The 26,832-nt window shown below is 41.3% G+C and overlaps 1 protein-coding gene across 4 annotated transcripts in view; it reads left to right on the top strand.

Annotated features, from left to right (window-relative positions):
• The window catches only part of SEC24C (SEC24 homolog C, COPII component), a 71,625-nt gene that overhangs the window by 34,824 nt on the left and 9,969 nt on the right, over nucleotides 1-26,832 (top strand). For all 4 annotated transcript variants that reach the window (XM_089680195.1, XM_089680194.1, XM_089680193.1 and 1 more), the window contains 12 exons: nucleotides 6,597-6,708; nucleotides 15,569-15,696; nucleotides 16,395-16,533; nucleotides 18,523-18,638; nucleotides 18,871-18,995; nucleotides 21,033-21,224; nucleotides 23,251-23,344; nucleotides 23,427-23,543; nucleotides 24,606-24,776; nucleotides 25,065-25,161; nucleotides 25,415-25,560; nucleotides 26,605-26,743. In XM_089680195.1, the coding sequence (XP_089536321.1) occupies nucleotides 6,597-6,708; nucleotides 15,569-15,696; nucleotides 16,395-16,533; nucleotides 18,523-18,638; nucleotides 18,871-18,995; nucleotides 21,033-21,224; nucleotides 23,251-23,344; nucleotides 23,427-23,543; nucleotides 24,606-24,776; nucleotides 25,065-25,161; nucleotides 25,415-25,560; nucleotides 26,605-26,743 (1,576 nt within the window). The remainder of the gene's footprint in view (nucleotides 1-6,596; nucleotides 6,709-15,568; nucleotides 15,697-16,394; nucleotides 16,534-18,522; nucleotides 18,639-18,870; nucleotides 18,996-21,032; nucleotides 21,225-23,250; nucleotides 23,345-23,426; nucleotides 23,544-24,605; nucleotides 24,777-25,064; nucleotides 25,162-25,414; nucleotides 25,561-26,604; nucleotides 26,744-26,832) is intronic.

The following is a 26,832-nucleotide window of genomic DNA, read 5'->3' as shown; positions in this document are numbered from 1 at the left end:
CAAGTGTGGCTATTTTGGGCTTAGCGAGACTTTTCATGTAAACCAAAGTTATCGCCAATCACCGTGCATTTGCCATATAGCTCTATGGGAAAACCGCTTTGATGAAGCAAGATGTGTTGACAATGGCCACAAGGGTAGCTCAGTTTTTAAAAACTTGTTTTGAGACTGTGAAGATTGTGCTACTGCTGGGGTCTTCAAACTTCAGTACGAGGACCATATTGTGTATTTTACAAATTCATAGACTGAAAAAAAATTCTGTTTTATGCAGGTTCTACCCTTTAGATATAGGAGGGCCAGGACCACTGATAAGGGGGTACCACTGGGCCTCCTGTAGGGGGCCTGGGCCCTATCACTTAACAGGAGGGCCCAGTCAGCCGGCAGCTTCAAGGATCACATAGTACATCACATATTTGTGCATAGTGTGAGCATAATATTGTTCCCTGTGGCTCCCAGGTGGTAAATCTTATTCCCTGGGCTTGATGAGAAGAATATGATTTGCCACAGGGGACTGTAGATAGAGGGAGTTTTTTTCTTTTTTGGTGTACATGTGGATTTACACAACAACCTGTGCCGCATTTGCCGATAGTGAGATTAAAGTCCCGGCTCCCTCAGTCCCTGTGCTGCTGGAGGAGCGATTGATCTTGCACACTGCCTGCATCCTTCAGCAAGTAAGTGCTGAGGGGATCTGTGGCTGAAGAAGAAGGGTTGCAGACTGGCAGCCTCAGGGCAGGTTGGAAGCGATCATTCTGTGCAGCAGACAGAGGCAAAGACAGCAGTCCATGTCCATCCATCTACCTCTGACACAGACTCGACAGCCAGCAATGCAGACCGGGGGGTCATTTACATTAAAATCAAGGTACAGTGCAAGCAGGGATAGGACTGGGGTGGGTGGCAGAGGGGGCACCTGCTATGCTATTTGGAGAGGTGGGCCACTGTCTGGGAGTTTCAGCCACTTCTTCCTTCACAGAGTGCTCTCTGCTCCCATCAACTTGTTCTCCTTCCCGGCTTTGTTCCTGATAAATTGCTTTCACTCAGGCACCTTTCACCTCCAGCTTCACTTCCCCTCCCTCCATATCCTGCAAGTCTCTATTCCACCCTGTAAGATCAGATCATCACACTCATCCCCTCCCCCCTTCACTTTTTCCTGTTACTTTCTGCTTCTCCTTCACATCTACCTGCACTGCTCTCATCCTGCAACCTCTGCTCTCAGATCTGGGCATAACCCTCTAGGACACGGACTGTCTGCCTGGCACCCTTTCCATCCCAGCTTATTTGTTCTCTCTTCCACCTTTCCAGCAGCTCAGCACATTCTCTGCTGTCCTGTAATGTGGCCATAGTAGGAATGAGAGTGATTATCTGTGGCCATGTTAAAGGACAGCAGAGAATGTACTGCGCTTCTGGACACTTGCAAGAGATAAAAAGTAAGCTGGGATGGAAAGGGTGCCAGGCAGACAGTTAGTGTGTGACTTCTAGAGGGGAATGCCCAGATCTCAGACCACACTTGTGAACAAGACCTTAGTGACTCATTCACACAGGTGGGTAGGGCAGTACAAGCAGGCAGTTGAGCTGAAGTTTTACCACCCCTGACCACCCCACCTGAACAAGGAGATGCAGCCACTCAGTGCTGTTAAATGGCAAAAATTAAATGGCATGTCACCATGAATGGGGTGCACCACAGCTACCCTGCAAGTGCATGCAATGAATATGGTTGAGGAGTTTGTAGGTCAGGTTAAAACAGGCCATGAGGAAGTGACATATTGCCTCCTCACTGCTTGTCAAATGCCAGCAATGGCATTTTATTGCCCATTTCTCCCTTCAAGTTCCCTAGAGCCCTTTAGTTTCATGTGCCCCTACAGAACTAAAATCTCCTCCTCCTTCCCACTGACCTACAGTAGTTGCCAATCAACGCCGTAGCATTTTTTCCTTCACATGACAGCACTGATGTGGGGGCTATTTTTTCCTTCCAGTGACACCACTAACACAGGGGCATTGTCCTTTGCCATTGTTAACCCCATATTTATGCACTAATTTTAAACACCTCAGTTCATTGCAGTGTACAACTATTGTTACTATTTCAGCATATCACTAAACATTACACATTTATTAGCCTAATCTAATTCTTTACTTAGGGAAGGTAGGGGGGCAGAGATTGCCATCTGAGCCTCGGGTGCTGAAAGACCTTGAACACACACTCACACACTCTCACTCTACCTATGCTCTGACTGTTCCCTAGTTTGAATTATACAGCAGCCAAATGTAATCATCATAATGATAGTCACACAGTGATTATCATGATGATCATTGAAGGGAAGGACAGTGAAATGCATCCTTAGGCCCCTGTTACACATGGGTGGGGGATTCCACTTTGCTCAGTGTGGGTTTTGTCCGCTGATCCCCTGGTCACAGCAGAGTGGGTCGATGACAGGTCCATGGCTATTTAGTTTATGCAGAGCGGATGTGGACCAAGCCCCTTCTGCTCTATGGGCGATCGAGTGTAAATTAACTCTGCTGTTTGTTTACACCCAACTACTCTCCCATCTGCCTAGACAGGACGGAGCCCCTTACATTGTTTTTTTAAGTGGATCAGATTGGAGGTAGGTGGATGGGCAGGGGGTGCAGTCAGTGGCAGAGTTCGGGGCCGCATACAGTAGGCTGTTTGGGGCCCCATGATTTCTAACAGCGGCCCTGAAGAGGGCCCATCAAAGCCCCATTCTCATTAGATACAGGAGGGCCCATCAGAGTCCATTCACCCACCTTCCTGCTGAATCGGCCAACCTTTGGTACATGTGTACCGAACTTCAGTGTGGTGAATTACAGAAGGACATGTTCTGCTTATGGTTGGACAGTGCTGAAGATCTGCTGAGGGATTAAACTGTATTGTTTTCTGTCCGTAACAGGAATGTTTGTTTGGGACAGATTTTGCCAACTTTTCTCCTTTTGGCATATGTCTTCTGAATTCAACTTCCTGCCTTAAGCCAGCCATAGATGGATTGAATCTCTGCCAGTTCAGCAGGGACTAGCCATTATTCGATCCATCTATTGACAGGCTGATTGTGCCCAAGTCGATCCATTGATCAATTTTGGTACAACCAGCCTGTCAGATCTTTAGCATGTGATTACTGGCTGTGGCTATTGCTGCTAGCAGTAATCCTTGTGTTCTGGCAGGGATAGTTCCCCACCAGGAGAACACAATAGCTCCATGGGAGGGATTCCCCTTTCAACAGACTTTGTTGGTTGGGGAAACAAGCAATTTTTTTTCCTTCCTGCAACCAGTGGTTGCAGGAAAGTAAATCGCATAATCTAAGTCTTGGCTAACTTTGTTTACTCACACTTCTAAATGGCTAAATTTAGTACATCTCCTGAAATGGAAACTTTAAAGTGGTTGCAAAGGCTGAGGGTTTTTACCTTCATACTTTGTATGCATGAAGGTAAAAAAACCTATGTGCTGCTCCCCCCACAGGCCCCCAATACTCACCTGAGCCCCCTCTTGATCCAGCAATGTGCATAAAGGCCTCTGCGGTCTCTCTCCTCACTGGCTGAGATACAGTAGCAGGAGCCATTGGCTCCCACTATTGTCAATCACTGCCAATGAGGAGAGCGGGGGGTTGGGGTTGCGCTATGGACTCTGTGTCTTGTGGACGCATACAGCGGGGCTCGGGAGCAAGTATGCACTAGTGCCCCCATAGCAGACGGCTTCCTATTTGGGGTACTGGTCAAGGGGAGGAGCCAGAAGCACTGGCGGGGGACTCGAGAACAAGAGGATCAGGGCTGTTCTGTGCAAAACTACTGCACAGAGCAGGTAAGTATGACATATTTGTTATTAAAAAAGCCTGAAGCTTTAATATCACTTTAATTGGATTATATTGTAGTCATTGTTAACAAGTTCAGGTTTAATAGGGGGATTTGTGGATTCTTATTTCCTGTCATCAGAGAAATATGTTCATTGCTGATCTCTTGTTCTGAAAAATGCTCCAGTTGCCTGGTTGTCGAACCAACACACTATTTCCAGTCCTTTGTGTCACTGAATCCAAACAAGTCTACAGCTAAAGACTTGTAAAGTTGTCCTTCCTGATTTGCTGACTTTCAGTGACTTTGTAAGAAGTACAAAGTATTCTTGCCTATTGGATGTGTCTATTTAATGATATGAGTTCTAGGACATCTTGTTTAGCCATAACTCCCCCACAGGTAGGTCCCTGTGTAGCATCACACCTGAATGCTCTTATCCTGTTGTGAAACTGTATCTTCACTTTCTTCTATTATGTAGCACTATTCCAATAAATCTTTACTACGCCCCTCTCAACTACCATACAGAGTTCAATTTGGCAAGCAGTAGTGAGTACCCCTTAAACATTGTCCAAACTACCCCTGGCAGTATGTAAACCTCATACTAACAGCCAGTGCTGTATTTCATCCTAGCTCCATGAATACATTGTTCAGTGTCTCTTAACCACTTGCCTTCCGGAGGATTTGCTCCCCTTCCTGACCAGGCCATTTTTTGCGATATGGCGCTGCGTTACTTTAACTGACAATTGCGTGGTCATGCACTGCTGTACATAAATGAGATTTATGTCCCACAAATCGATTTCTTTCGGTGGCATTTGATCACCTGTGCACCGACCATTTTGAAAAAAAAAACCAATATTTTTGACATTTTTACTATAAAACATCCAGTAAAAAAAATTTAAAAAAAAGTCATAAATTTAGGCCAAAATGTATTGTTACATGCCTTTTGCTAAAATAAAATCTCAATACATGTAAATTAATTGGTTTACATGAAAGTTAGTCCCTACAAATGGTGGTTTATATACTGGAATTTTTATTTATTTTTATACTAGTAATGGCGGCGATCAGCGACTTATAGTGGGACTGCGGCAGGCATTCTGACACTGGGGGGGAACTGACTAACTGCCGCTGACATCCCAATGACACTAATACAGTGATCAATGCTAATAAAAAGCACTGACACTATACTAATGACACTGGGCAGGAAGGGGTTAACATCTGGTGCTATCAAAGGGTTAGCTGTGTGCTGTTTTACTAGGGAAAACTAATTTTACTGTTTACACACAGGTCTCTCGCCTGTCACTGTTTCTTGGCGATCGCTGGGTGCCGGCGGGAAATCTGCGTCTGGGATCCAGTGATCGACATCTGTAGCCGCCAATGGCGGTGCGCACTCCCCCTACTCGGAAATGCATATCACGTGTGTGTGTGTGTGTGTATATGTATGTATATATGTGTGTATGTATATATGTGTGTGTGTGTGTGTGTGTGTGTGTATATATATGTGTGTGTGTGTGTGTGTGTAATTTTGCTCAGCCCTGTAGCAGTATTTCTGCTATAGAGCTGTGGAGAAGCGGTTAACCAACACTTATGTACTTAATCATTGCATCAGTGACGAGAAGACAGTTAAAATTCAATTGCCCATACAAACACATTCGTTTCCTGTTTTATAAAAACACCAAATGGTGACTTCCGATTGACTGCAATGGGTTATTGCACTTTGCCTTATTGCATAAACTTGTATTATGTTTGTAAATGGCCCACGTTGTGTTTGTATATATATGTTGTGAAACTTGCTTTCTCAACAATAAACTATTCTCAAAGGTTTTTCCCAGGTAATCCCCAAAAAGACACACACAAAGCGGAATGTCACTCTCTCAATCAACTATTTTTAATCTATATGCTGCTAACATTACTACATAGATAGCAAGGTATATCCTATTTACTTGTTTTAAACTTTTTTACATTTCTTCAGTTGCTTCCAGGCGTAGGCAAATGATATTATACATCACATTAGTCTTCAGGAGAGGAGGAGGGGTTTTCTCAGTTAAGCACACCCTTGTGCCTAAGCTAAGGGCAGATGGATTCCAGGAAGTAAATGCTACATCAGTCATCTGCCATTACTCAAGATGGCCACGACTGGAAATGCTAGGGGTGCTTTTCAAAGTGATTTCTGAGCAAAATAAAGCATAGAGACATGGATGGATGGGGGAGTTTGCTTTGAATATTAAAAATGATTTTAATAGCGTTTTTGGTTTATGCTGCTCAGGTGCAGTGTAGTTCCACTTTAAGCACAAAGAATCCCACAAACTATGTATGTCCTATTTGTTTGGCAGTGACAAGCAAGCTTCTCAAATGAGTACATTAGAAATATAGTTGTTTTATAGCACTGTACAAATGAGTTAATTATTTTCATTTAAAACCGATCTGTAGAAAAGAACCCTGCATCTTGTTATCTTAAAGTTTCTATGTGGCTATTATTCAAAGAATCAGGGCTACAATTCTGTTGCAGTTTTTATTTGCAACCTTGCAATATTAAACGAATGTCTGTTGGCTCCTTTTGGGTGTAAATACTTTTTTTTTTTTTTTTTTCATCAGTTTTCATAAAAATCTCCATTTTCTATTATACACAAACTGTGACCCAACTGTTTGTTAACATGTCACCAGCATATGTTAAGTATGTTGTGCATGTGGTGAGTTCACATTTCTTCCTTGTAAAACAGAACAGTGTTGAACACCTAGTATCTTATGTTAAATGTTGTTCAGCTTCTGTGTATGGTGTATTAATTCTTTATCCCTTCTTTGTCATACTTTAGATCCAAGTAATAGAAGATGACAGAATCAACAGGAGTTCTGAACCTTTTGTCACTGGCCTGAGAGGACAAGTTCCACCACTTGTAACAACTAACTTCTTTGTCAAAGATCAAGGTACAGTGCTTAGGTGCTTGCTAATTATCTGTCAGATAATGTTAACTCCTTCCTCCATTCGTGTGTGTGTGGTGGTTTGCTGTAAACTCTGGTAATACCTGATAGATAATATACAGAGGAGTGCATTGGGTAGAGCCTAAAGTGTGGAAAGATAGACTTCTGTCTTATTTTTATTGTTGTTTGTGTTCCTGTTGCCTTTTGTGTGTGGGAGGATTAAAAACCCTGTAAGAATTTTTTGTCCCCGTTACAAACATTCTATTTACTTCCTGTGTGGGCACTGGGACATAATGAGAAGGGAAAATATTGCTCAGGGGGCTACAGACACAGGTAAACCCTATACTCTGGAAAACTAAAAAGTCCTCCCTTGCAGTGGGGTTAACCACTCATTTAGTCTAGGGGACCATGAAAGGCAGCTTTACGTACTTGATCCTCTGCTCTCACGGGCTCCTCTGCACTGCTAGATTAGTCCTCAGCCTCTTCTGCCCTGCAGGGGAGCGGAGCAACAAGTAAATAAAAGTGCTCTAACTGCTTCCGAGACCAGCCTTTTTCAACCAGGGTACCTTGAGGTTTCTTCAAGGGTGCCTTGGCAAAATATCTAAAAATTGCCCAAACTTTGTATACAAGCCAGCGGTTGGCACAAGCCTGCATTTTATTTGCACCAAGCCACCGGTTTTCTTTGGGCACCATTACGACCTTGTAGCTGCCGGCATCCTGAAAATCAATGATATCAGCTGATAAGGAGAATGTTGGTTGCCTGCACAGCATCCTTGTTTGACCCTCCCCCGCCCCTCTCCATTAGTGCTGGGGTCACATTAGCTCAGTGATGGGGAAAAAACTGAGGGAGAAGAGAAACACTGGAATACTACTCAGTACAAGTGTGTAAAAGTGTCTTTACTTTGGAAGATTGAATGGCCTTTAACGTTGGGTGTCCTACATGTGTGGATGTTATTGCGTTATATAAAACTCTTAGTTTAGTACATTTTTAAAATGGGGTGTCTCAAGCCTATCCATAATTTTAGAGGGTGCCTTGACATGGTACATGGTTTTAAAGGGTGCCTTGGCTGAAAAAAGTTTGAGAAACACTGGTCCTAGACTAAACGAGCATCTAAGCCTTACAGCGCAGGCACAGCTCCACTGCAAGGGAGGACATTTTCATTTTCTGGAGTTCAGCTTTAAAGGTTTACTGAAATTTATAACCCTTTGTACACTATCCAAAATATAACAAAAATTCAGCTCTGGTGTTACTTTAAAAGTATATTCCAGTCAGACATGACTCTTTGCCATTGAAAGAGACCTTTTGGATATAGCCAACATGCATTCTCCCCTTACATTTTCTCTTGGCAATGATTATGGCCATGCTTACAGTGCCCTGAAAAAGTATTCATACCTCCTTTGAAATTTTCCACATTTTGTCATGTTACAACCAAAAACGTAAATGTATTTTATTGGGATTTTATGTGATGGACCAACACAAAGTGGCACAGAATTGTGAAGTGGAAGAAAAATGGTTTTCAAATTTTTTTTTACAAATAAATATGTGAAAAGTGTGGCGTGCATTTGTATTCAGCCCCCCGAGTTAATACTTTGTAGAACCACCGTTCGCTGCAATTACATCTACAAGTCTTTTTGGGTATGTCTTTATCAGCTTTGCACATCTAGAGAGTGAAGTTTTTGCCCATTTTTCTTTGCAAAATAGCTCTGTCAGATTGGATGCAGAGTGTGATCAGCAATTTTGAAGTCTTGCCACAGATTCTCAATTGGATTTAGGTCTGGACTTTGACTGGGCCGTTCTATCACATGAATATGCTTTGATCTATACCAGGGGTCTACAAACTTTCTAAACAAAGGGCCAGTTTATTGTCCTTCAGACTTTAGGGGGGCAGGACTGTGGCAAGAGGGAGTGGAAATGCTCCTGGCATCAGTGGTAGTAAACATAGCCACATTTGGTATAAAGGGGAGGAATTGTGCCCCATCAGTGGTATCTTTAGGAGGAAGAGTGCCATGTCGTTTGTGTCAATGGGAGGAATAGTGCCCCATCATTGGGAGGAATAGTGCCCCATCATTGGGAGGAATAGTGCCCCATCATTGGGAGGAATAGTGCCCCATCATTGGGAGGAATAGTGCCCCATCATTGGGAGGAATAGTGCCCCATCATTGGGAGGAATAGTGCCCCATCATTGGGAGGAATAGTGCCCCATCATTGGGAGGAATAGTGCCCCATCATTGGGAGGAATAGTGCCCCATCATTGGGAGGAATAGTGCCCCATCATTGGGAGGAATAGTGCCCCATCATTGGGAGGAATAGTGCCCCATCATTGGGAGGAATAGTGCCCCATCATTGGGAGGAATAGTGCCCCATCATTGGGAGGAATAGTGCCCCATCATTGGGAGGAATAGTGCCCCATCATTGGGAGGAATAGTGCCCCATCATTGGGAGGAATAGTGCGCCATCATTGGGAGGAATAGTGCGCCATCATTGGGAGGAATAGTGCGCCATCATTGGGAGGAATAGTGCGCCATCATTGGGAGGAATAGTGCGCCATCATTGGGAGGAATAGTGCGCCATCATTGGGAGGAATAGTGCGCCATCATTGCTGTCAGTGGGAGGAATAGTGCCTCATTACTGGTGTCAGTCAAAGAAATAATGCCCCATCTTTGGTATCAGTGAGAGGAATGGTGCGCCATTGTTGATGTCAGTTGGCAGAATAGTGTCTAGTATCAGTGGGAGGAATAGTGTCCCAAGGTCCACATAGAGGCAAGCAAAGAGCCGCAGTTTGCAGACCACCGATCTAAACCATTCCATTGTAGCTCTGGCTGTATGTTTAGGATCGTTGTCCTGGTAGAAGGTGAACCTCCGCCCAGGGGTGTATTTACCACAAGGCAAACAAGGCATTTGCCTAGGGCGGCATTTTTCAGGGGGGGCAGCACTGCCCCTTGGAAGAAGGGATGGAAGAAGAGACACACGTGGCATGGGGACCTGGTGGGTTCCGAGAGATGCTGTGGGTTACATGACTGTGTATGCACAACTCGACTCTCCTTCCTGGGGATGTACAGAGCTGTGAAGGGGAGTGTCTTTCTCTCTCTCACCATGGGGGATGGTGGCTGGTGTATGGAGGGCAGTGGTAGTGGAAGGCTTGGGTGGAGGGGTGTTCTTGGTCAATGTCAGGCTCTTTCTGTGGGGAGGGAGCGCCAATTTTTGTGTTGCCTAGGGCAGTACAAAACCTAAATACACCACTGCCTCCGCCCCAGTCTCAAGTCTTTTGCAGACTCTAACAGGTTTTCTTCTAAGATGGCCCTGTATTCCATTCAACTTCCCATCAACTCTGACCAGCTTCCCTGTCTCTGCTGAAGAAAAGCATCCCCACAACAAATTATAAACCAGCACAAGTGCTTCTGCTCTGGGAGAAACAATCTGTAGATGGATAACCAGCGTATATGGGTTAATACAAAGTGTTTATTATCCCATATACTCTGGTTATCCATCTGCAGATCATTGAGTTTATTCAATCTATCTGGTGGTGGATTTGTGCACGGTGAGTTTTGTTTTTTCACATGAAGTCTGAACATTGAAGACAAAAGCACTTTTATATATTTTTGGTGTTGGACATTTTATATATTTTTCCCACTATTTGGGTTTATTGAATAAGTCATATAAGGACACTTTTTGCTGGGGACAATTTACTTTTTGATTAATTATTTTGATTATATTGATTTTAACATAGAATTGGTTTATTTAGGATTTATTTAGAGTTGTTTCAGCACTGTGAAAGTATAGTAAGAAGAAGCACTGCCTTTCTTTGATCTATATATACACACCTTGTTAAGGATTGGGTGAGCTGCTCTTTCTAATTTTATACATTCCTAGATTGTAAGCTCCAAGGAGCAGGGCCCTCCTATCCCTCCTGTATTGAACTATATTGTTTCTATTGTTTATTGCCTCCCGTTATATTGTAAAGCACTGAGCAAACTGTTGGCGCTATATAAATCCTGTATAATAATAATATATTAATTTGCACATTGGTTGATTGATGTCTAGTGGCGCTGTCCATATTCTAATTTCTTTCAACAATGGCTTTCTTCTTCTCACTCTTCCATGAAGGCCAGATTTGTGGAGTGCCTGACAAATAGTTGTCCTGTGGACAAATTCTCCCACATGAGCTGTGGATCTCTGCAGCTCCTCCAGATTTACAATGGGCCTCTTGACTGCTTCTCTGATTAATGCTCTCCTTGCCTTGCCTGTCAGTTTAGGTGAATGGCTATGTCTTGGTAGGTTTGCAGTTGTGCCATACGCTTTCCATTTTCGGATGATGGATTGAACAGTGCTTCTTTAGATGTTCAAAGCTTAGGATATTTTTTTTATAACCTAACCCTGCTTTAAACTTCACAACTTTATCCCTGACCTGTCTGGTGTGTTCCTTGGCCTTCATGATGCTGTTTGCTAACTAATGTTCTCTAACAAACCTCTGAGGGATTCAGAACAGTTGTATTTATACTGAGATTAAATTACACACAGGTGGACTCTATTTACTAATTAGGTGACTTCTGAAGGCAATTGGTTCTACTAGATTTTAGTTAGGGGTATCAGAGTAAGGCTGGCCATACACTATACAATTTTCTGCCCGATTTCCTTTAGAATTACCTTCAACTATGTAGTGCAAGGGCCTGCCTAATTGGATATAATTGAAAGTGTTGTTTAAGTTTGACCTCCTATTGCATGGTTTTTGGTAAATCTAAAGCAAAATTCTCAAGAAAATTGTATAATGTATGGCCAGCCTAAAGGGGGCTAAATACAAATGCACAACACACTTCTCAGATATTTATTTGTAAACAATTTTGAAAACCATTTATCATTTTCCTTCCACTTCACAATTGTGCCTTTGTGTTGGTCTATCATATAAAGTCCCAATAAAATACATTTACATTTTCGGATGTAACTTGACAAAATGTGGAAAATTTCAAGGGGTATGAATACTTTTTCAAGGCACTATATATACCTTAGTCTAAAAGACCTGTTCCACAGCCTGAAACCCCATCGCTGCCCACTTAAAATTTTAGTGACTGCAGATCTGTGTATACCCATTCTAACTTGTGCAGGACAGTCCCAACCTAATTAAACAAACTTATGATTATTCATAAAGGACTTTGTTCTCATTGTTGCTTCGATACCATTACAGAATCCTTCACACTTTTTCCATTCCTGTACAATAGCATGTGCATTAGTGCCTTAGAAATCAAAAATGCAGAAGAATGAACAACAAAACGCAACTTCGATTTTTGTTTTTTCTGGACGCAATCCACTATAACACACTGCTGTGCATACACTGTAATGCAAGTGCCTTAGGGGTGCAATTGGAAATGAGTAGCACCGCAGTGCACTGACATGTAAAACAAGCATTGCTGTAACACAGACTTTTCACAACGCATAGGAGTAACAAAGCCCTAATAGTTTGTTTAAATCATTTCACTTGTTGCTGGTGTTGCACTGTTTTGGCCATTGTTAAAGAGATGATGGGGCAATTTTTTTTAAGGTAATCTAAGGAATAACCTTTATAGCTTTTTTTTTTTTTTGGTTTTTTTGTTTGGGTGATATGATAAAATGATCAGCCTAGAGCAGCATTCTCTTTGAAAGACCCTATTTATTTATTATTAGGCTCCATGCACACTGGGTGTTTTAATAATGCTGGTAACGTTAGCTGTGTAAAGTCATGTTGAGAACGTGAGTTTTTCAGGGGTTTTTTTTTTTTTTAAGCATTTTGCCACATTTTTTCGCATTTGCGTGTTTTTTTGTTTTTTTTGTTGTTTTTTTTACCAAAAATGCTGCTTTGCCACGATTTACCGCATTTTGCTGCATTTTTCAGCATTCGAGCATTTTTATAGCTAAAAAACTCCTCTAGAAACCCACTAGTCCTGGGTTTTTTTTCCAGCCAAAAAACATTCCTGCCAAAAAACATTGATTACAGTCTGTGTGTGCATGGACACATAGGATAACATGCTGGGGAGTTTACCGGCTGTAGAAAAAACCAACAAAAAACAAAAACCGCATCGGTAAAAACGTCCAGTGTGCAAGAGGACTAAGAATTCAGTGTTAACTGCTTCAGGACTGCCTACCCGAATTGTACTACGTACGGGCAGCTCCTACAGGCACAGTGATGTACCTGTGCATTGCTGCCTGTTTTTGGATTCAAAGCAGAGAGAGATTTGGTCAAAAGCTACACACATTAACACTTAGTAGGCACACACCTAACCTGTTAATTACTCCAAGATGTTAACCCCTTCCCAGCCAGTGTCATTAGTACAGTGACCCTGTATAGTGTTATTACTATATTAGTGCCACTGGTGTTGTCAGTCAGTTCCCACCCAGTGCCGGTGTCAGATTGCCTGCTGCGGTATTATAGTCCCACTAGAAGTCATTCATCACCGCCATCACCTAGAGCAAAAAATAAATAAAGTTCCAGTATGTATATCCTAGTTAGTAGACGCTATAACTTTCACTTTTTGTGATTTTTTTTTTTTTTTTTTTTTTTTTTTTTTTTTTTATTACCCAAGACGTAGCAGAATACATTTTGGCCAAAATTTATGAAAAAATTAAATTTTTTTAAAATATGTTAATGGGTATGTTTTATAGCAGAACGTAAAACATACAGTGCTCAGCATAAATGAGTACACCTCAACAGATTTGTCAGAAAACCTTTACTTTCCTTTCAGAATCAACATTTTCTATGGGACACTATACTACAAAATACTCCCACAAATGCGGGCCATTGATTTCAAACACAATTTGTTTATTTGCACACACAAATAAAGTATTTTCCTTAGCAAATTTATTCAAGACCATGTTGCAAAAATGAATATACCCCAAGGAAAGCTAAATTTTAGACCACAAAATCCTAATTAACAAGAATTCAACTATAGGTGACTCTAATTATTCATTAAACAGGTGTCCAGCAGACAGTTGGTTATAAAAGGGCGTTACTTAAAGAAAACTCCTTTTGCAGTTCATACTGTCAGCAATGGCACCACGTGGAAGAGAAATGTCACAAGGCCTGAGAAAGAAAATAATTTCTTTACACAACAAAGGCTACAAGAAGATCAGCAAAGTTTTTTACTTATCTGTCAACAGATTGTAGTAAAAGTGATAAAATTTAACTAAGATGGAACTACAAACATCTCACAGACGTCCAGGCCACCCGTGAAAGTTAACTCCTCGTCAGGAGCATCTTCTGATGAGAAGGGTTGAAGATCGCCATGCAAGGTCACTGCAGTTAGCTAAAGAAGTAGAAAGCCAAACTGTTATTTCCTGTGACAGTACTACGAACACTGCAGAGGAGTGCATCGGTGTCGTCCACGAAGGAAGCCTCTCCTAAAGCCCATGCACAAAAAACCTGCCTAGAATTTGCTAGGGCCCATGCTGAAAAAATTACTACTGGGACTCTGTACTTTGGTGTGATGAGACCAAGATAAATGTTTTTGGAACTGATGGCTTCAAAACTGTATGGCGTCACAAAGGTGAGCTGTGCAAAGAAAAATGCATGGTGCCTACAGTGAAACATGGTGGTGGCAGTGTACTTCTGTGGGGCTGTATGAGTACTGCTGGTGTTGGGGCGCTGCATTTCATTGATGGTATCATGAATTCACAGATGTACTGCTCTATATTGAAAAAGAAGATGCTGCCATCACTCCGTGCCCTTGGTCGTCATGCACTTTTCCAACATGACAATGATCCAAAACGCACATCTAAGGCCACTGTTGCATTTCTGAAGAAGAACAGGGTGAAAGTGATTGATTGTTGGTGAAAGTTGAGCATCACTCTCCATTCATCATCCAGGCTCTAAAAGATGTAATTCTTGAAGAATGGAAAAAGATAGATGTTGCAATATGTCACCAACTTGTTCATTCTATGCCTAGGAGACTTGGTGCTGTCCTTTAAAAAAAATCACAAACAAAATACTAGATATAGTAGTTTTTGTTGTGGGGTGTATTCATTTTTGCACCGACTAGTTTAAGTAAAACTGAAGATTTTGTAATTTAAGTTCTATTAACCTTACTTTCATGTAATGAGCTAAACAAATGTTCTATAAAACTCAGTTTTGTCATAGTTTTAGAAATTGTTCTTGTGTTCATTGAGATATTGATTAAAATCTTACTTTTCAAAAGGGGTGCACTCATTTATACGGAGCACTGTATATTTTTTTTCATTTATATAATAAAAATAAAAACCCAAAGAAAACTATTTGTGTGAAAACATTATAGAAATTTAATTTGCATGCAGTGCTGCCAGTTAAAGGATAAGTTCACCTTTTAGACAAAAATAATAAATGCACATTGTTTTTTTTTTTTGTTTTTTTTTTCAGGTAGAAAAAATGTGCATTTATTGTTGTCTACAGGAGCCTGGAAAGCTTTGCACCAATGATCAGTAGATTGGTGATGGCCTGCAGGTCTCCTGCAGACCTGTCAGAATATCTGCTTGCTGTACGGGATGTACGGTCAAGCAGATATTCTGGCAGGAAGTCTCAATGAACTACCACGGTGCTGCACAGCACTGTGGTAGTTCATTGAAAACGAAAAGCCGACAGCCGATAATGCTGTCAGGGCTTGCAGTTCATTCATTCACAGACGTCCGTGAATGAATGATGAGGACATATGGGCGGAGCCCCACACGTGCACGCTGTTTTCAAATTTGACAGTACGGAGAGACTTCTCCCCATACTATCTGTCAGAAGGAGGGGGGGGGGGGGGGGTAGGCGTGGCTGCGGCTATGGGACCATGTTACATTTTTTGTGTTCTCCAATAGCATTTATAGTAAGATAAGGGAAAACCTTGTGTTTGCTGAATTTCATATTTCTTTCATTTTGCACCATAGGAAATGCAAGTCCACGGTATATCAGATGCTCATCATATAACTTTCCCGCCAGCTCAGACATGGCAAAGCAGTCCCAGGTTCCACTTGCTGCTGTTATTAAACCCCTAGCTACTCTACCATCTGATGAGGTAAGTGAGCAGTGTTAAAACCTGCAAATTGCCATCTGTGTCCCTTGTTGGATCCTTCTCCTCTCTTCCTGTCCCAATGACCATAAAGGAAGTGAGGACAAAGACAGCAGTTACAGTTTTTATTAAGCATGCTAACCATTCTCTGCTTTACTAAATGGTTGTTTTATTATGATTTGTTAGGATTTCTATGTTAAATCTGCAAGTCTCCTTTACATTCTGGCTGTTGTTGCTGCAGTTTTATCTGCATCCTTTAGCTAAAACAGAAGTGCGAAAAAGTAATAATGCCTATGCACACAAGTTCTTAAAATTAAAATACACATTTTTAATTGAAGCGATTAATGCGTTAATTGTGAATAGAGAAACCTACAACTGCTTGAAATGTATTTAGGAGAATTTGCACTGCTTGAGTAATCTTTTATGTGTTGGATGTATAATATATTCCTGGACATGATGGGTTATTTTCCTGGGTGACTTCAGGGATCAGTGTGTTGTGGATGTTGCTGTGGACACCAGAGTAACATCAATGTGCTGTATGGTACTTAGCCAGGGATAACATTACACTCTGTTTAGCACCTCGACACTGGGATGAGTTATTTCCATCGCTGTTGTGGGAGAAAATAGCTTTACAAAGTTTGACTCTGCTTTTATGTAGTAGTTTTGTCTGAAAATTTCATTGACTCTCCCTTTACACCTTGTAGGCTCCCCCCTGTGTGGTTGATCATGGTGAAACTGGACCTATTCGATGTAATAGATGTAAAGCTTACATGTGCCCTTACATGCAGTTTATTGAGGGTGGAAAGAGGTTCCAGTGCTGTTTCTGCAGCTGTGTCACCGAAGGTGAGTTTCCAATGTTGCTAAAGGTTTCCAGGATTTATAGCCCAGCAATATTTTCTGATTTAACTAGTTATGCTTTACACCAAGGGTGTTTAACCTGTGGTCCTTGGAGCCCTCTGATGTGTCCCTCCATCTCAAACTGAATGCAGGCTTTTTGGTGTGCTTTGAGAAATTGTACCACACCCGCAAGATATAACAGAAGTCTATGGCAAAGCACAGCTCGCCTGCAGAAAAGTCACAGGTGCACAGCACTGCACCTGAGGTGCAGGTAAACTGCAGCAGCACATCAGTGTGAAAGCAGCCTTATAGAGGGCCAAGAACAGTAAGGGCTCATTTACATTTGGGGTTTAAGGGGGGGAGGGTTTCCTGTGTAGCAATTCCGCATCAGGGACCCCATGCGTCCACAGTGCCGTCGTAGTTCATTGAGCACTACAAGCCGACAGCCACAAAGGCTGTCAGAACTTGTGGCTTCTCGTTCACAGAAGTGCGACGTTGCCGGGACGGACATCTAGTGTGCAGGGGGGGGGGTGCAGGAGAGAGGAGAATTGCTAGCTGTCAAAGCGAGGGATTGGCAGGGAGCTGGGACTGATCTTTTCTTAACTTGTTTCATGTTACACCCTGGATATAGATGTAACATTGAGAGGTGACATTATCCTTTAAGTGGCCCTTGCTTTTCAAAGGGTTGAGCGCCCCTGCTTCATTCCTAGCGCAGGGGTCTCCAAGCTATGGCCCTCCAGCTGTTGAAGTACTACAAGTCCCATCATGCCTCTGAATCTGGGAGTCTTGCCTGTGGCTGTCAGTCTTACAAGGCCTCATGGGACTTGCAGTTCCTCAACACCTGGAGGGCCATAGTTTGGAGACCCCTGACCTAGAAGAAATTGATTATAACTAGACTGTTTTTCCTTTTGGTAGTCTTTCAATGTGTGACTTTGTTGAGAAAAATAAAATCCCTCTCTGGGTGAACCACATACATTCCAAGAATTTTAGCAAATGGTTTTGCATTTTCCTGCCCTCTGTTCTTAACAAAATTTGCTGTTTGTTCCACCATGTTCTTTCCCGAATTCTGATTTCTGAATGGGAGAGCCCCCCTTCATTATCAGCAACTGGGGAAAAGGCTCCCCGAGATGTCTTCAATGCCATCCCTTTTCCGCTAAATAGGACAACATTCATGCCGTGGGTGGCCCTGCAAGCACCCCCTAGCTCAAAGTCGATTTTAAACAGCTGAGCGGAAAATTTTCATTCGAACAGTGACCGCATGTTCATGCCGCAGCTGCCTGAGTACAGTAACAGACAGTGGAGATTCCTCCATTGGCAAAGATGAGAGCATTGATTGCACTTGTTTTGTTCAGCTCATGGGGTGAAGGAGAGAAAATCAAGCCGTGTATGGTCAGCTAAAGTAATTTGCATTTCCAAACACTACAATGTCTGTGTCCCGTTAGAAGAATGGCACTTTAAAAATGAAATTCTTATTGCAGGGGATGCCTGATATTTATTGTGTATTTTAGTGCAAACTTCCTAGGCTTGCCAAATTGCAAGGTAGCAACATCATTTGACATTTGTAGAAAGTCAGACACCCTGCAGTTGAAATGGATAATTTTTGAAATCTGAAGTCTAGGGAAAACAAAACTACCAACACTGACAAGATGTTGGAGAATTATTGCATAATCATGAGTATACTGCATCCAGGGTTATTGATAATGCGAGTTCAGATAAGCTTGCTATTGCTGTTTTTGGGTAGTTTTTGATGTTCAGTGAGCATAATGGTCATTAGGGTAACTGTAGTAAGGCAATGTAGTTCACTTTAGGAGAAAAATGAATTCCTGTGTGGAACGTTGAACAGGTTTGACCATGTGATGCAAGCCTAATGTTAACAAATGGTGAGAGTGAGTAAAATGTATATTTTAGTGCAAGTGACCATAACTATTCCTAAAAAAGGGATAACACAGTTTATTTTGTTATGTGATATATGTCTCCTTTTTGTTTTTGTGCCAGTGCCCCCACACTACTTCCAACACTTGGATCACACAGGCAAAAGGGTGGATTGCTATGATAGACCTGAGCTGTGTATGGGAACTTATGAGTTCACTGCAACTGTTGACTACTGCAAGGTAAAGCAATTTTAGATGTTTACAGAACCAAGTCATCTTCTACTCCTTCACAGTCACAGCTTTCCATTGGTAGCCACGAGAGAATAAAAATGTAGTCTTTCACTGGCGTAGTATTTAAATCAGATGTTCACTCTGGAACTTTCTATTGTAGTCATTTTTCAATTGTTTTGTGTTTTTCCTAAAGCAGGTATTTTGTTGATATGACTAAATTACATTTTTGTTTTGCCCACAGAATAACAAATGCCCAAATCCTCCAGCTTTTATTTTTATGATTGATGTGTCCTATAATGCTGTGAAGAGCGGGTTGGTAGCATTAGTCTGTGAGGAACTGAAGCAATTAATTGACTACCTACCCAGGTAAGTTGGTAACTTGGAGTAGTTTTTCATCCAAAGGCTGCACGTACAAAAGGATGTTAGGATGGTTTAATCTTAGGCTCGGTTCACACTCCTGCGACTTAGGATTCGACTTGTGACACAGTTGCAGAACATGTGAAATGCCATGTATCCCTGAGAGCCATTCCAGTTGACACAACTGACAACACTGCAACTTCAGAAAAGACTCCTGCACAACTTTGATCCAAGTTTGATATATCTTCAGTGCCAGAGAGTGTAAAAGTCATATCAAAGTCACTTCAAAGTCACACACCAAAGTTGCACTGAAAATCATACAGCTTTGGAATTTAGTGTAAACCAAGATGTAAATAAATCAGAACAGTGCAGCGCATAAAACATATATAAAAAATATGCAAAAAAATGTTGTAATTACCAAAATAAAATATTAGAAATCAATATTAATATACAGATAGTGCTCAATAAAGTGCCAAGTGCAGTGATATAACAAAAAGTCCACCTGGTGACAGTCCTATAAAGCTCTTTAGTTAAACATTTCCAAATGTACTTGTACAAATATGAACTTGTTTTAAACGTTTTTGTTTTTCTTTCCTTCAGTTGCTTCCTGGTTTGTGACTTAGGCTGAAATGATGGAGTCTTTATGAGCCTCTTTTTTTTTTTTGTATCTGAAGCATAATAGGATGAGTTTTCTCTGCTAAGCAAACCCCCTGTCTGCATACCTGAGCTAAGGGCATATGAATTTCAGGAAATGTTACATGAATCATCTGCCCTTACTCAAGATGGTCGCAGCTAGAAATGCAATACATAGTAGAAAAAACAAACTACACATAAGCATATATAATAAAATACCATCAGATTATAACAAAAAATAACATAATAAAATTGGTGATAAAAGCGATAGAAGAAAATATTGATAATAAATAAAAAGGTAACAAAGGAGGAATAATATATCAATATGGAAAATAGATGCATGTATAAAACATTTAATTTTAAAATAAAGCTAAATAGAAAACCTGAAAGACGTAAGGCAACTAGGCTAATAAAACCTGTGTTGCAGCTCCTGTGGCAATTAGAGAAACGTTGTACAAAACAGTGGCGAATAAACAAATATAACAAATGCTATGAAAGACTAGAGAATTACTGTATGAAAGCTACTGTATATAATTGTACGGATTTCCAGCTCCTTGTTCAAGCTCCTTGAACAAAGAGCCTGGAGATCAGTATTAGACGTGCTAGTTCACATATATGTGGATCAGTTGTGGTTTGAACCGCATAAAATCCTCATGACATGTGAAATAAAATTGCTTTCTATGGTGCCTGTTCACATATGTCCTGTTCAGTAGTGGTGCGGATTCAGTGTGGATTGAAAAAGAGTCCTGTCCAGTTTCTGAGCAGTGCGGTCCAGTTTAGTTGCGGATTACAGGCTATTGACTTCTATGGGAACCATTTCTAAACTGCACATGCCATCAGTTGTGAACAGAATAAAATCCTGTCCTGAACCTGACCTAAATCTGTCCTGAACCTGACCTAAATCTGTCCTGAACCACTGAACAACTACTGTGTCAATTAGTTGCTTTAATCCACATGTGTGAATCCACACTTATATAACATTTTCACAACTTGTCTTGGTAATTGCAGTAAAATTAACACAAAGTAATGAACATACAGATATGCACCTAAAAATCAATCCTTAATGCTGAATTATAAGCTTTGGACTTGTGGCTACAGTGTGTGAATATTCTCTTTTTGAAGAAAATATGAATGTGCAGTATTTCAAATACGTGTAGTGGCCACATTTCTCATTGACCGTTGTCTGTGGTGTACCAGAAATAGGGTAGGGCTATAATTGTGAATTCCCCTGTTAAATAATTCTTACTGAAAACATAAGTGTGGCTTTCTATGCTGTTGGATCACTTCTCCTCTTTTATTACCAGTTTGTGCTTAGTTTTACCAGATGACTGAAATGATCATACAGTATACCAGCACATATGACCTACGGAATCTTCCACGGATTATTTTCTTATCTTTTTTTTTTCTTTTCAGGGAAGGGAACATTGAAGAGTCGGCGATACGAGTGGGCTTTGTAACCTATAACAAAGTTCTCCATTTCTATAATGTGAAAAGCTCCTTGGCCCAGCCCCAGATGATGGTGGTATCAGATGTGGCTGATATGTTTGTCCCTTTGCTGGATGGCTTCCTTGTAAATGTAAATGAATCTAGGACGGTCATCACTAGGTAATAAACACTTTACATTTTGATTCAAGGCTACTTTCAGTTTGAGAAATTGCGGACAGTTTTAAAAGCCGTTAGTACATTATACTTGATGCAGCAAGTGAATAGTGTTCCATTGAGCTATGGTTAATTAGCTGGTTTATCATGTACATATTCTTACAAACGTATTTCCCTGTTTTGTTTTGCCTGCATGAGAAAGGTAGCCACACATTTCAGGCTATAGAGTTCTGGTGATTTCAGCCTACATATTTGAATTACTAGAAAACATCACCTCACCGGTGATGCCAATTTTAGACTCTGTTTGCCATTTAAGTGCCTACCTCTTTCACCTGTCCCCTTACAGAGCAGGCAGCCCCAATACAAATCTGATTTTTATTTTCAGTGGTTGCATGACATCTTCTTATAAAGTTAGATGTTCGGTATTTAGGTTACTTGCGTTTAAAGTACACTAGTGCCCAGACTGCGTGCGGACATTAAACTATTTGCATTTCTTTCTTACCCATGGAGGAGCACAGGACGTCTTTAAACTTTTGGGTTATATTACCCTCTACAGTAGGGTTGAACACTGGCAAAAAATTGTTCTCCCAGGATAACCTCTCATACTAACAGCATGCTTCAGTGTTTTATTAGCAGCCTAAGAGGATGGGCACCTTTTTATTCACCTCTGGTGTGTTAAATACTGATTAGGGATGCACCGAAATTTCAGCGGGCAAAGTGTATCGGCAGAAAATAGCCCTAGCAGCATTTTGACGATATTTGCGGCCTTCAGACATTCAACACACATTAGCACGACTTAGCCACACCCTGCTCTCTCGATTGGGTGAACCTACGGCATCCTGGAAGCTAGGAGGAACTCCGAGCCCTAATAGTGAAACATGGGGAGCGTTTTTCCTGTTGCACCTTCTCGTGTGCTTCTAATTTTGGTTCCGGGCACGTGTTTCCTTTCGCAAATCCTGTGTGACAGGGATGGGGAAGGAGAAAGCGACATATGTGGTTGGGGAAGAGCCCTGATCCGAGACTAAACTCAGAGCCAGTGGGACAATGGGTGAAAGACTCTTGGGTGATTGTGCCCATGTGACACGTGTGCCTGGTTGGGGAAGGGGGCTGATAAAATGTTACACACTTTATATCTAGGCTGCCTCATCCTGTATGGCAGTGGTCTCCAAACTGTGGCCTGGGGCCAGATGTGGCCTTTTACTTGCCTTTCTCTGGCCCTTGGGCACTATTTCTCCCATTGACACCAAGGATGGGGCACTATTCCTTTCACTGACACCAAGGACGGGGCACTATTCCTTTCACTGACACCAAGGATGGGGCATTGTTTTGCCTTTTTTACCCACAATGATCACAGCCCGGTCTCCTCCTCCTTCAAATTTTTTACAGGTTCTCTTTTATGAGACATCAAGGGTTTTTTTTAAACCCCTGGTGTCTCACCTGCCTTCTGATGAAGCTAATGCACCACATATAGCAATCTATAAGATTTTTCCCTGGCTGCAGCAGCCAGGGAAATCGACAAAGGGGGCTGGAAGTGATGTTCTACTTCTGGGTTTTTTTGCAATTAGGAAAGATCAGTGAACAAATATTTGTTTGTCTTTATCCCCTCCGCCTGGTGGTACGCACCATGTCAGTCACAGGTGGGACATTGGAGCCTGGGTAGTATGGTGGACTTTAATGTTTTTGTCCTGTACTGGAATATGACGGCTGATCTCTCATTGGCTGCCATGGGTATCAACTTGCCTTTCTTTTCCTTGTTTATTTTTGTGCAGTCAACAAAGAACAATGCATTTGCCCTCTCTTTTCTCTTGTGGAGTCATTCTCTTTGTGCAGCATGGACTTTGTTTCTAACCCATTCTCTTATAGGAAAGCTGCAATGATTTTAGTCATTTCTGGTATCACGTGTTCTAACTTGCATTTGATTAAGGTCCCCTCCCATTTAGCATAAGCCATTCATCTTTGGTGTGGAGTACATTTAGGAGCATGTGCTGACATTTCAATGCAAAATTACATTTTATTTTTTTTTATTTTTTAGTCTGCTCGACCAGATTCCAGAGCTGTTTGCAGACACGAGAGAAACTGAGACTGTGTTTGCCCCAGTCATCCAGGCTGGCTTGGAAGCACTGAAGGTGGGATTATCAATTTGCTTGAAACCTTTGTCAGAAAATGCCCATCCTGCAACCTTGTAACATTTATGTGTTCTCTTTTCAGTCTGCTGACTGTGCTGGGAAGCTCTTTCTTTTCCACACTACCCTTCCTATTGCTGAGGCTCCGGGGAAGGTCAAGAACAGGGATGATAAGAAACTCCTCAATACAGATAAGGAAAAAGTAATGTTTGTTGAGACATTTCAAAGTGCATTAATTAATGTGTTTATTGAAATGGAAGTATATTGCCAAACATACTTGTGGGATTTCTTAGATTTTTCTAGTGTGCTATGTATTGTTACATCCCTGGTCCCAGCTTCACTTTCACTATATCACAAGATTAAGGTGTAAGTTAAGGTAGCTCTTTGCTCACATGAATTGCCCTGAAAGTATTTTAAGTTTTGGTATGCTGCCTCCTATTTGACACAAACAGGCTTCTTGCACTCATCCTGACTGTAAATAATGTATATTATTTACTTCTTATACTGATTATGCTTGATGGACCAACAGGTGTAGGAGTACCTGCAGCACCATTTAGGTGCATTCTTTCCCTGCCTACTAATTTGAATTAATTAGACCGAAGTGTGTGTGTGTGTCCCTCTGTTCAGTATTAGGGTCCTGTTTAAAGTGGTTTGTGAAGGTTTATTTAACTTTTTTTTTTCTTCTAAAGTAACAAACATGTCATATTTACCTGCTCTGTGCAATGGTTTTGCACAGAGCTGCCCCAATCTGTCTTGGTTCCTTCTCTTCTGTGAGTGCCCCCCTATGCAGGCACAGTGTGTGTCCATTAACATGCATAGCGCAGCTCGGCCCACACCCACTCTCTGCTCACAGATGATTGATAACAGCAGGTGCCAATGGCTGCTTTCAAGCCTCTTGTGATAGTGGAGAGAGAAGAGCAGTGCTTCTGTAGACAGGCACAGAGCTGGATTGAGTTTGGGCTCAGGTAAATATTAAGGGGGCCTTGCGGGGAGCTGACATTAAAAGGTTTTTTTTTGTTTGTTTGTTTTCTTACCCTAATGCAGACAATGCATTACGTTTACAACTACTTTAATCTTCCACTACACGTGCCCATTTTGGTTCTAGAAAATTCACTCTTGAAATCAGTGAGGCCAGCATCAGAATCTGACATTTCTGTACAATATGTACACATCACGTAAGGGCTAGCATCCTCTTTCATAAAATTCTGTAGTTTTCTCCTGTTTAGTGAAACTATGCCTTCTGATTTTTGTTTTTTTTCCGCAGAGCTTGTTCCAGCCTCAGACGACTTTCTATAACAACCTGGCCAAGGATTGTGTTGCCCAGGGCTGCTGTGTGGATCTGTTCCTGTTTCCAAATCAGTTTGTGGATGTGGCTACTCTCGGTGTTGTTCCTTTCCAAACTGGGGGTTCAGTTTACAAGTATACTTTCTTCCAGGTAACTATTTAAATCTATGCATGTGTAATTATCTGTTGTTAACGCATTTGGGTGCATTTATCATTTGCATCTGCTGTGTATTCTATACAGTACATCTAAAAATAATTTTTCTTGTATAAGGTTGCTGAAAAGCAGGCATCCATGCCCCTTTTAAAAGTAGACATAATAGAACTGTTTTGTCATTGTCTTTACCCTTTTTTGTGCAAAATCCCTAGCAGTTGATTTTCTTTGATAGAATGCTATTTGAATAGAACTGCAGTAATATTTTGTCCATCTTTTTTGTGGCAGATGGAGACTGACAGAGAAAGATTCCTAAACGATCTGCGCAGGGATGTTCAGAAAGACATAGGATTTGATGCAGTCATGAGGGTCAGAACTAGCACAGGTGAGTATTTTGGTTAGCAAATTCAATTCATTTAATTGAATTATCTGTGTTAGCAGAATTTTACACCTGAAGAAGGATTCCATTTTTTAGATCAATGTGTAGGTAAACAAGTTCCTGAATGTAGTCATTTTTTTTTTGTATATTCTTTTTTTATTGTGGTGTTTTGTGACTGCTTTAAAAAGCCTTAGGCATGTAAACTTTTACCCAAACAAGTGCTTATAGTCAGAGTTTCTGTATCTTTTTTTCCTTTTAGGCATTCGTGCAACAGACTTCTTTGGCGCTTTCTACATGAGTAACACCACAGATGTTGAGTTAGCTGGGCTGGACTGTGATAAAACTATAACTGTGGAGTTCAAGCATGATGACAAACTGAATGAAGACACAGGAGCTCTTCTCCAGGTACAATGTAACCATTTTACCTTCTATAGCTGAAGTTGCTTGTCTACGCAAATGTGTATATATAAACCTATTGTAAATTCAAGTAATGGAACTGACTTGATGTTAAATATCAGGTTTTTTTCTTATAAAATATCGTATGGTTTATCTGTGCTTGATCTGCTGCAGTTATGTTTGCACCTTTCCAGACATACCACATTGCATCTTGCCCCTGCGCTCTGTTCATTTTGATTAGTTATAAGCACCTGTGACATTTAATATACAAATAGGAGCTTTGGGCAGGGAAACCACCTGCACCACATCCCAAATTATAATTGTACACAAACGGAGAAGCTGGATTTTAAAGGTGACAAATAATCCAATATGTAATCAAAAGGATAGGCCAATTTTATTGAAACCGTACATATAAAATTGCATGTAAACAATGGGACAGTCTCATGCATTATATTACAGTATTGATTCCATCAGGATCTCTTCACTGACAGCTTGCCAGTGGCTTGTTTTCTTGTACAATACTAGTGTAGGTAGGAGACCAGTGTGATGCATTCATCTTTCATTCTGCATTCATTCTGCATTCATTTCTGCAAGCAGGATTTTTGTAAGGCTGCTAGGTAGAATTGCAGACACTTGCCCTTTGTCTGTCTTTTACAACCTCTCATGCTCTTCAGCCTGTGTAAGTCTTGCTGAAAATTTGATAAGGTGGCCCTGCTTGAACTAATGAACACACTGGCCTACCTTCCAGCAAGGCCAGATTCAGGGCCATTTAGAGATGAGAATACTGAGAATAAGAGGATGTCTATCATGGCAGCCTGCTGCAAATATTAAATGCATATATGAAGACCTTTGACATTGAGCAGGTAGACTGTGTCCCCTTTAAAATGTTCTATGCTATATGGATGCTTAACTCCGCAGTTATTCATATCATTTTATGTGCTTTGGGAAAAATGGATTCCATAATCTGCTAAATTTATTTTATTGACTTAGATGGTAATTTTCTTGGTATTTTTCATAACCGGTTTTGTTTTCCCGCTTTCCCTTTCCTTCCAGTGTGCTATCCTGTATACCAGCTGTGGAGGGCAGCGTAGGCTTCGCATACATAACATGGCATTGAATTGCTGCACACAGCTAGCAGACTTGTACCGAAATTGTGAGACGGACACACTGATCAACTACTTTGCCAAGCTTGGTGAGTTGTGTGTGTTATATACACATTTCGGCATTGCATAATAGGTTACAAAAAACTTACAAGTGGCAGAGACAGAATACATTTTCTTT

The sequence above is a fragment of the Staurois parvus genome, unplaced genomic scaffold (assembly GCF_062004578.1).
Source record: "Staurois parvus isolate SC_StPar_1 unplaced genomic scaffold, SC_StPar_1.0 ptg000236l, whole genome shotgun sequence".
Classification (NCBI taxonomy): Eukaryota; Metazoa; Chordata; class Amphibia; order Anura; family Ranidae; genus Staurois; species Staurois parvus.
This window is presented reverse-complemented; position numbering and strand designations above follow the sequence as displayed.